The 10,197-nt window shown below is 40.7% G+C and overlaps 1 protein-coding gene across 1 annotated transcript; it reads right to left on the bottom strand.

Moving 5' to 3' along the window:
- Positions 1-4,314: 4,314 nt before the first annotated feature.
- On the bottom strand, positions 4,315-4,815 carry LOC138871253 (uncharacterized). Its single transcript, XM_070149127.1, has one exon. The coding sequence runs from the start codon at positions 4,813-4,815 to the stop codon at positions 4,315-4,317; it is 501 nt and encodes a 166-aa protein (XP_070005228.1).
- Between the last annotated feature and the right edge of the window lie 5,382 nt (positions 4,816-10,197).

Raw genomic sequence — 10,197 nt, 5'->3', positions numbered from 1 at the left:
TGGAATACACCAGTTTTGGGAAAATACTAGGAATGAAAGCTAGTTTTTAGAAGAATACAGATAACATTTTTGAAAACAGTTCAGAAGATAGCAAAATTCAGTAGGCAGCCAGTCAATCATAGAAGGTTCAGATTCACAGGCACTTTAGCATGCAGGTTTGCACACAAGGGTGAAAGGGATTAGGACATGTAGGAATCTCATTGAGGGTACATGAACAGGGGTAGGGAGTCATGTAGACAACATAGAACACTTAGGAGCTTCATAATGAATTAACTAGGATAGCAAGCAACTAAAACATGGAGCAAAGATGTAGAAGACAGAATCAGACACACAAGTAGGGTCATAGCATGATCACATAGCTAAAGGATTAATCATAAATCCACACACAGGCTTGTAATGCATCAGATAAACATGTAAAGTGTAGACATACTAGTTGTACATTAAATAGGGCAAAATTTAGGCATGCTTGAACAAAGAAGTCAAATTCATAATGAACTAATGCAGGAATGAAACACGTAGAGTTTGGATTTCAATTGTAACTAGAGACATACCAGTTGAGGAAAAAGAGTGCAGAATATAGAGCAAGTATAGTCTTACTATCTAGCCTTAGCTAGACCCACAATAACACAAGTAACACAAGTAGCCAAGAAGGAGAAGAGTTTGAGTGTGTGTGTCTGTGTTATGAACTAATGTTCGTGTCTGTAGAATGAGAATGCACACATATATATAGGAGTCAAATAGTATAGGTAAGTAAGGCAAGGCAAATTGTCATTGCAAAAATAAGGCAAGAAAATAATCAAACAATCAATCAAATAAAGTCTGTCATGAACAAATTAGCAGTAAAATCAGGCTAGTACTCCTTGATTTAAGAAAAGTTGTATATGGAATCAATCACTAATTAAGGGCTAGGTTAAATAAGGCAAGAACTAACTCCGAAATCAATTAGAAGTTGGTTCTAAAAATCAAAGCATAAAATCTGGCCTGTAGCACCAATTATTAATCGCACATAAGGTAAGAACAGGTAAAATCTGATAAGGAAACATTGGTATTAAAGGAAAGTCCAATTTCAAGCCCTAATTTAGGTAAGTGAAATTAATTAACAATTAATCGACTAAGTTTTAAGGCAAACGGGTAGAAATAGTAAAATGATCGGTTAAATAATCAGAACTATAAGAGATTAGGCAGAAATACAGAAACATATAGTAAAAAAAATAAGGAAACCCTAATAGACACTCAGAGACGAAAATGTTTAAAAGTCAAATATTTTGTATAAAAAATCCATTGAAATCAAGACTCTAATTCTAGGGTAAACCAAAATCAATCAGGAATAATAATAATAAGGAAAGATTAGAAAATATCGAGGTGGAAATACTGAAAAATTAAAGAAGAAATACCAAAATATACATGAAATCATTTCAAATCTGAGAAGATCTAAACAGATTCAACCAAAAATTAGCTAAATTCATAAAATAAACAGAGGTTGAACCAAATCTGGTTTGAACCGGAGATTTAAAACCCTAAAAATTCGAAGATATTTGTACTCCCAGGTATTGGGATGAACATAGACGGAAATAGTCAAGACTTAAAAGATTTTGAACCATATCTGTGCATGAAAATGCTTTAAAATACTTACTTAATATTGTAAAAGTATGAAAAGTTATTTTCTGTATGGATAATATAATTGTGCATATATATAGGCTATTGTTGCAAAAATATGCAATTCTAGCCTAAAAATGCAAATGTGATTGTAAAAAATGCAATTAAAATATTTAAGCATTATATGGGCTTAAATTACGAATTTAGATGATTAAATTATCATAAAAATAATATGAGGGATAATTATTGTATATAAAAATACAGAAATAAATTGATTTAAGGCTTTTAAAATTATAGAGAAGTTATAAAAACACTTGTGCATGTTTGAAAATGCGCATACAATATTTTGAAAGTATGTATGCAGATTTAAATATATATGAAGGAAAAATTGGGTATCAATAGCTGCCCCTCTTTACCCGGGAAGGATGAAAGAGTTTTCGGGTAAAGAAATAATGGCCAATTTTGATCGAATGGGATGTCTTAAAAGATAGAGGCCGGACTCTGGTCTTTGATCTATCTACATATCCCTGATTTTACAGGAATCAGGCCATGTGTAGTTCCAAATTCATCGGCAGAATATACCAATGAAGTCATCGCAAGAATGGACACTAGGTTTCGGGATAGGTGAAAGAATAGTTATGGTGAGAGGTCAAGTTTGATATAACTAAGGGGTTCGAAGCGGGATTTCTCACCAGGTCACCTGCAAATAAAGATACTACAAGCATATATTCGTGCGGAAATTTAGACATGATGCAGATTCCCTTCGGACCATGAAAGTTGTCTTCGGACGGTTGAGGATGGCGTCCTTAGACCATGATATCCTGGGCCATGAATTGTGAGATAAGAGATTCGCATGCCATGAAATGATGTTCTCAGGCCATGAAAATGGTGCCTCAAAACCATGGCTCCTTTGAATAATGATATGCAAATTTGAGAGATCCTCATGCCATGGCATGGTGTCTTCCAGCTATGAGGATGATGCCTTTAGACTATGGTGCCTTTGAACAGGTTGGCGATATTTCAGCCCATGAGATGCAACAACATGATGCTAAAGTGAACAAGACAAGGCTTAGTCTTGTGAGGTTAAGGGAAGAGCTTAGCCCGAAAGAGAAGCAAATAGATAGTGCTGGAATAGAGCAACTTTTATGCAAGGAGGGACAATGCTTAGTCCCACGAGAAGGAAATGCTTAGCCTTATGCAAAATCAGAGACAGAGCTTTGTCTCATGAAAGATGCGGGACAAGTCTTAGTCCCATGCAAATGGAAGACAGTGCTTAGCCTTATGCAAATATGGAGGTAGGGCTTAGCCTCATGCGAGATGCGGGACAGGGCTTAGTCCCAGCAAATGGAAGGCAGTGCATAGCCTTATGAAAATGTGGAGGCAGGGCTTAGCCTCATGCGAGATGTGGGACAGGTCTTAGTCCCATGCAAATGGAAGGCAGTGTTTAGCCTTATGCAAATGTGAAGGCATGGCTTAGCCTCATACACGGTTCAGGACAGGGCTTAGTCCCATGCAAATGGAAGGTAGTGCTTAGGCTTATGCAAATATGGGGGCAGGGCTTAACCTAATGCAAGATGCGGGAAAGGGCTTAGTCCCATGCAAATGAGAAGGCTGTGCTTAGTCTTATGCAAATGTAGAGGCAAGACTTAGCCTCATGCACGGTTCGGGACAGGGCTTAGTCCCATGCAAATGGAAGGCAGTGCTTAGCCTTATGCAAATATGGAGGCAGGGCTTAGCCTCATGCGAGATGCGGGACATGGCTTAGTCCCATGCAAATGAGAAGGGAGTGCTTAGCCTTATGAAAATATGGAGGCAAGGCTTAGCCTAATGCAAGGTTCGGGATAGGGCTTAGTCCAATGTAAAGAACGAATAGCAAATAAGGGTAAAATGTTTCTTAGCTGGAGATACGTTCAGTGTCTGGTGGCCCATTTGATAGTGATTTTTCTTCGTGTATATATATTGCGAATGTTATTGTTACGTCATATGTACCCTCGCTCAAAGAAATATTGTATGTTTCGTAAGGGGAGGTTGGTTCGTGCCTTTGTCCGCTGGCCTTTCTCTGCTCCGTTCTGGAGCCCTTGTTTGAGTTTCTCTGGGTAACACCTAATTGTTACGGGAATAGAGCTTTCAAAAATATGTAATTATTGATAAAAATTGAGTCATTTTAGAAACATAGTGAAATATTAAGTAAGTTTAGATGAACTAGTGACTTTGACACATTTCAGAGACATCGTAGCTTTCTCGTGTTAGAATTTTGAGGGTCCTCCTCCAAATTCTGTTCTAGTTTGGTAGATGATCGTTTGGCTGTTTGTGATCAATGAACTCGTTGAACCTTCTTCAGAATTTTGAGAATCCTTCTCAAAATTCTGCCCCAACTTCTTAACCAATTTCTGACTTTCTGGCATGCTATGGCGTTGGCTGGGCTTGCTCCGGAATTTTGAGGATCCTCCTCAAAATTCTGCCCCAGTTTCTTACCCTGGGGGATTGAAAATTTTATTATGATATGACCGAACCCACACGGCTGCCTACGTATCCCCTATTAAACGGGAATCAGGTCAAGCATAGTTCAATTACATCAGATGAAGCAATGTAAATAGTCTAAACATAGTGTCTCTTGACTGCGTCTGAATTGATTGGTTTCGGCCAAACTTCTCCGTCCATTTCTGCAAGTATGAGTGCTCCTCCTATTAGCACCCTGTGAACCATGTAAGGACCTTGCTAGTTGGGAGAGAATTTCCTTTTGGCTTCATCTTGATGTGGGAAGATCATCTTCAGTACCAGTTGTCCTGGTGCAAACTGTCTTGGTTTGACCCTCTTGTTGAAAGCTCTGGACATTCTGTTTTGATAAAGCTGACCGTGACATACTGCGTTAATTCTTTTTCCATCTATAAGGGCCAATTTCTCATAGCGGCTCCTTATCCATTCTATATCACTGAGTTTGGCTTCCTGTATGATTCTTAAAGAAGAGATATCTACCTCGGCTGGGATGACAGCTTCGGTACCATAAACCAACATGTAGGGAGTTGCCCCTATTGATATGCGAATTGTAGTGCAGTATCCCAACAAAGCAAAGGGCAGCTTCTCGTGCCATTGTTTGTGATTTTCTACCATCTTCCTTAATATCTTCTTGATATTTTTGTTGGCAGCTTCTACGGCTTCGTTCATCTGAAGTTTGTATGTTATGGAGTTCTTGTGCTTGATTTTGAAAGTTTCACACATGGCTTTCATCAGATCACTATTGAGATTGGCGACATTATTAGTGACAATAGACTCGAGAACTTCGAATCGGCAAACAATACGATCCTTGACAAAATCTGCGGCGACTTTCTTGGTCACAGTTTTTTAGGATACAACCTCTACCCATTTTGTGAAGTAGTCAATGTCTACTAGAATAAACATGTGCCTGTTTGAAGCGGTGGGCTCGATAGGACCGATGACATCCATTCTCCAGGCGGCGAATGGACAAGGTGATCTTGTTACATTGAGCTCATTCAGCGACACTTTTATCATATCGGCATGCACTTGACATTGGTAGCATTTACAGACATATTGGATGCAATCTGTCTCCAAAGTAAACCAAAAGTAACCGGCCCTAAGTATCTTTTTGGCCAAGACAAAACCATTCATATGTGGGCCGCAGGTCCCAGCATGTATCTCCTCAAGTAGTTTAGAAGCCCTTTTTGCATCGATACATCTTAATAATCCCAAATCAAGAGTTCTTATGTACTAGTTTCCTCCACTGTGGAAAAAGTGATTGGACAATCCCCGAAGTATGCATTTCTGAGTATGGTTCGCATGCTCTGGATATTCTCCTTTTGCCAAATACTCTTTGATGTCATGGAACCAAGGTTTTCCATCCGTCTCTTTCTCAGCATGAGCACAATAAGCCGGTTGATTATGGATTCTCATTGGGATGGGATCAATGAAATTCTTATCTGGATGCTGTATCATGGATGACAAGGTGGCCAAAGCATTGGCAAACTCGTTCTGATTTCTGGGAACATGCCGAAACTCTATCTTTTTGAACCTTTTTCTCAATTCCTGCACATGGTGTAGATATGGCAATATCTTGGAATTCTTGGTGACCCACTCTCCGTGTACCTGGTGCACGAGCAAATCTGAATCACCAATTACCAGCAACTCCTAAATATTCATGTCGATTGCCATGTTGAGCCCCAGTATGCATGCTTCATACTCTGCCATGTTATTGGTGCAGGGAAATCTGAGTTTAGCAGATACCGGATAATATTGACCTGCGTCTGATACCAAAACCACTCAAATGCCCACTCATTTCAAATTTGCAGCTCCATCAAAGAACATCCTCCAGCCATCGTATACTTCAGTAATGTCTTCTCCTATGAATGACACTTCTTCATCAGGAAAATACATTTTAAGGGTTCATATTCTCCTCCCACCGGATTTTCAGCAAGATGGTCTGCCAATGCTTGTCCTTGATTGTATTTTGAGTTACATAGACAATATCGAACTCACTTAACAGTATCTGCCATTTGGCTAACTTCCCAGTTGGCATGGGTTTCTGAAATATGTACTTTAGAGGGTCCATCCTGGATATAAGGTAGGTGGTATAGGCACAAAAGTAATGCCTCAATGTCTAGGCCTTCCAGGTCAAAGCACAGCAAGTGCGTTCCAGTAGAGAGTATCGGGCTTCATAAGGTGTGAATTTCTTACTTAGGTAGTATATGGCTTGCTCCTTTCTCCCTGTCTCATCATGTTGTCCCAGAACACATCTGAAGGCTCCATCCAATATATATAGATAGAGTAGCAAAGGTCGTCCTGGCTCTAGCGGGACCAAGACCGATGGTGTGGACAGGTAATCCTTGATTTTGTCGAAAACTTTCTGACAATCCTTGGACCAGCTTGTTTCGCCATCTTTCCTCAGCTTAAAGATGGGTTCACATATAACTGTAGACTATGCTATGAAGCGACTGATATAGTTGAGACGTCCTAGGAAGCTCATCGCTTCCTTTTTGCTCCTAGGCGGCGGTAACTCCTGAATAGATTTAACCTTGGATGGGTATAGATCGATCCCTCGATGACTGATAATGAATCCTAGTAACTTTCTTGCGGGAACCCCAAATGCACACTTTGCGTGGTTCAGTTTTAAGTTGTACCTCCTTACCTGTCAAAGAACTTTCTTAAGTCCGCTATGTGATCCGTGACCCTTTTGGAATTGATAATGACATTGTCCACATACACCCTCTATTTCTTTGTGTATCATATCATGGAAGATGGTTGTCATGGCTCTCATGTAAGTAGCCCCAACATTCTTTAGATCGAATGGCATCATCTTGTAGCAGTATACCCCTCATGGTGAAATGAAAGCTGTTTTCTTTGCGTCTTCTTTATCCATCCAAATTTGGTGATAACCAGCTAAGCAATCCACAAAGGATTGGAGTTCGTGCTTGGTGCAATTATCGATCAGGATGTGTATATTTGGCAGTGGAAAGTCGTCCTTGGGACTTGCTCTGTTTAAGTCTCTATAGTCAACGCATATTATGACTTTCCCATCTTTCTTTGGAATTGGTACAATGTTGGCTAACCAGGTTGGGTACTCAACCACTCTGAGGACTTTGGCTTTGATCTGCTTAATAACATCCTCCTTGATTTTTAGGCTCATATCTGGTTTGAATTTTCTGAGTTTCTGTCTCACTGGCGGACACATGGGATTAGTAGGCAACTTGTGAGCCACTATGGACGTGCTCAAACCGATCATGTCATCATACGACCATGCGAAGATGTCCTCATATTCCTTTAAGAAACAAATGTACTCTTCTTTCTCTGTTGGTGATAAGTGAATGCTGATGCGAGTCTCCTTGACGGTCTCGACATCCCCCAAATTTACTGCTTCGGTTTCGTCCAGGTTGGACTTAGGCTTATTTTCAAATTTTTCAACCTCCCTGACAACTTCCTCAGGTATTTCATCTTCTCCGTCCGAATCACTATCCTCATATTGAGTTGCCTCATTACATGTCACAGTCACCGGTTCATTAGGAAAAGTAATAATAACGTTGTAGAAAGAAAAAATGTGGAAGCTAATAATGAATAAATAAGAGCAATGCATTTGATGAAAATTGAAAACATCCAAACAAGTACTGCTCGATGAATCGAGCATTTATTTTGAAACAAGTAAGTCTTTAAAACAAAATTACTGAAAATCTTAGATGCCTAGAATGGCTATAGAAATAAAATCTGCAAAGCTACCCAGGGAATCGGCGGGCCCGGGATGGTGTGGCCGTTCAGTTCCTGAGAACAGCTCCCTTCTCCATAGTCTGAATAATGAGTCTTTCTTCCTCTTCCTCTTACTCCTCATTTATTGCACTGCAATCCATGTCTTCGTCCTCCATGAACAAATTCCTCAGCCCAGCTAATGCTTCTTCTTCTACAGTTCCCCATATTGTATCAGCTTGGTGAAAAGTTTGACCCAGATTTGGTACTGGTTGCTCGAGAGGGTAATAGGGTCGGCACCATGGAGGTGACCAATCATCATACGCTTGCCATGTATACTAGTATCCGAGCCCGAAGATAGTACCATGACGTTTCAGCTATATTGGTTTGGTAATACTCTGGAGATTCTTCCCAAGCCCTTTGCCGGGCTCATATCTAGACCATGCCAGTATGCTTTCTATTTTGCTACTCCACCATTTGTCTTTAGTAATGGCATTGACACGTTCGATGTGATGATAGGTTTCCCCTCCTAGCCTTCTTCTGTTCCCGATGACCGGGATGGTTTGACTGGTGTAAATGGGTTACTCCCGTCTCCGTGAATGATCACCTCCTGATGGTTCCATTTGAATTTCATGGCTTAATGTAGTGTGGAAGCCACAACCCCAGTGGCATGTATCCATGGTTGGCCCAACAGAAGATTGTATGAAGCTGATATGTCAAGCACTTGGAATTCAACGTCAAACCAAGTTGGCCCCATCTGCAGAAAAAGATTAATCTCCCCAGTTGTGGCCCTTTGAGACCCATCGAAGGCTTTCACATTCATGCTTCCTACCCGTATCTCATGGAAACCTTTGCCCAATCTTTTCAGAGTATTTAATGGACAAATATTGAGGCTCGAACCTCCATCAATCAAGACCCTGGCGATGAATTTGTCTTCAAATTGCACCGCTATAAGCAATGCTCGGTTGTGATTCAACCCTTCAAGCGGTAGTTCATCCACATGGAAGATTATTTATGACTTTCCAGCACCTACCCTACCATGTTGGCCATCTCTCCGCAGGTGATATTGTTGGGTCTATAAGCTTCGCTCAACACCTTCATCAAAGCATTCTTGTGTACCTATGAATTTTACAATAGTGATAGTATGGATATTTGAGCTGGGGTTTTGTTCAAAGGATCGATGAAGGAGTATTCCCTTGCTTTTACTTTCCTCCAAAGGTCATCTGATCCTGTTTCAATGACAGGCTGCTTGGTAGTGGCATCCGTACTTGGTCCTCCCAAGTGTTCAGGTGTATAGATTCTTCCGGTCCTAGTCATTCATTGTGCAATATCGGATTCCTTCATTTTTGCCTTTCCTTTTCGCCTAGCTTCAACAGCATAATCCCAGAGTATTGCTTTTGAATTGAAAGGAGGGGTGATTGATACTGTCACTGTGAAAGGTGTGGCCACTTCCACTTCAAATGGAACACGCATGGCCATAGGTGGAGCTACCTTTACCTCAAATGGAACTGATGCAGCTATCTCAACCTCGATTGGTTACTGAGTCTGTACTACGATAGGAGTAAGTGTGACTGCGAGTTTAAAGTCATCGCCTTATTGAATAAGCCCGATTGACCCCTCAGGATCCCATTCCTTGTATCCCACCACCCCTATGATCCGGGAGAGGATTGTTGCGGACATTGGGTATAGCCTCTTTGTATAACCTTGTTGTCAATCAGTGTTTGGATTTTGTCTCAATGTTTGGTACTCGTCAATGGTGTGTCCCTTCATACTCGAATGGTATGCACATGTTTTGTTTGGGTTGACCCATTGGGATGGATTTTCTACTGCCACAGTAGGAATGGAAGTGACGTAACTAGCAGCCTTCAACCTTTCATACTGTTGGTCGATGGGTTCGGCAATAGCGGTGTATTGTCTAGGTGGTTTGCGGTCAAAATTAGGTCGTGGTCTTGGATAATTTTGGTCAGTTGGAGGTGACTGGAAATGAGATTGTTGGGAATTATAGGTATGATAGACAGTGGCCGGTTAGGAATATTTGGGAGATGAGGGTTGATATGTAAGTGGTGGTGCTTGATATATGGGAGGGGGGTGTTTGATATGTGGGTGGAGGTGTTTGATATGTTAGTGGAGATTTCAGACCCTGAACCACCATTACCATCCCAACGTCCTTCTTCTTTGATATGTCGCCTAATTGTAATGCCTTGTTTATGTCCTGTAATGCCTCAAAGTTTGTTACCATCCCGCTTTTGATGCCTTCTTCGATCCTTTCCCCAAGTTTGATGATATCAAAGAATTTATGGTTTTCAATAACCATAAACCTTTCATAGTATTGCGGATCCTGTGCTTTGACAAAAAAAAATTTCATCTGTTCCTCGTCCAAAGATGGCCTGACTTTGGCTGCTTCTGGCCTCCAAC

This window comes from Nicotiana sylvestris, chromosome 6 (assembly GCF_000393655.2).
Source record: "Nicotiana sylvestris chromosome 6, ASM39365v2, whole genome shotgun sequence".
NCBI lineage: Eukaryota > Viridiplantae > Streptophyta > Magnoliopsida > Solanales > Solanaceae > Nicotiana > Nicotiana sylvestris.
Note: the sequence above shows the minus strand (reverse complement) of the source record. Positions and strands in the feature narration are given on the sequence as shown.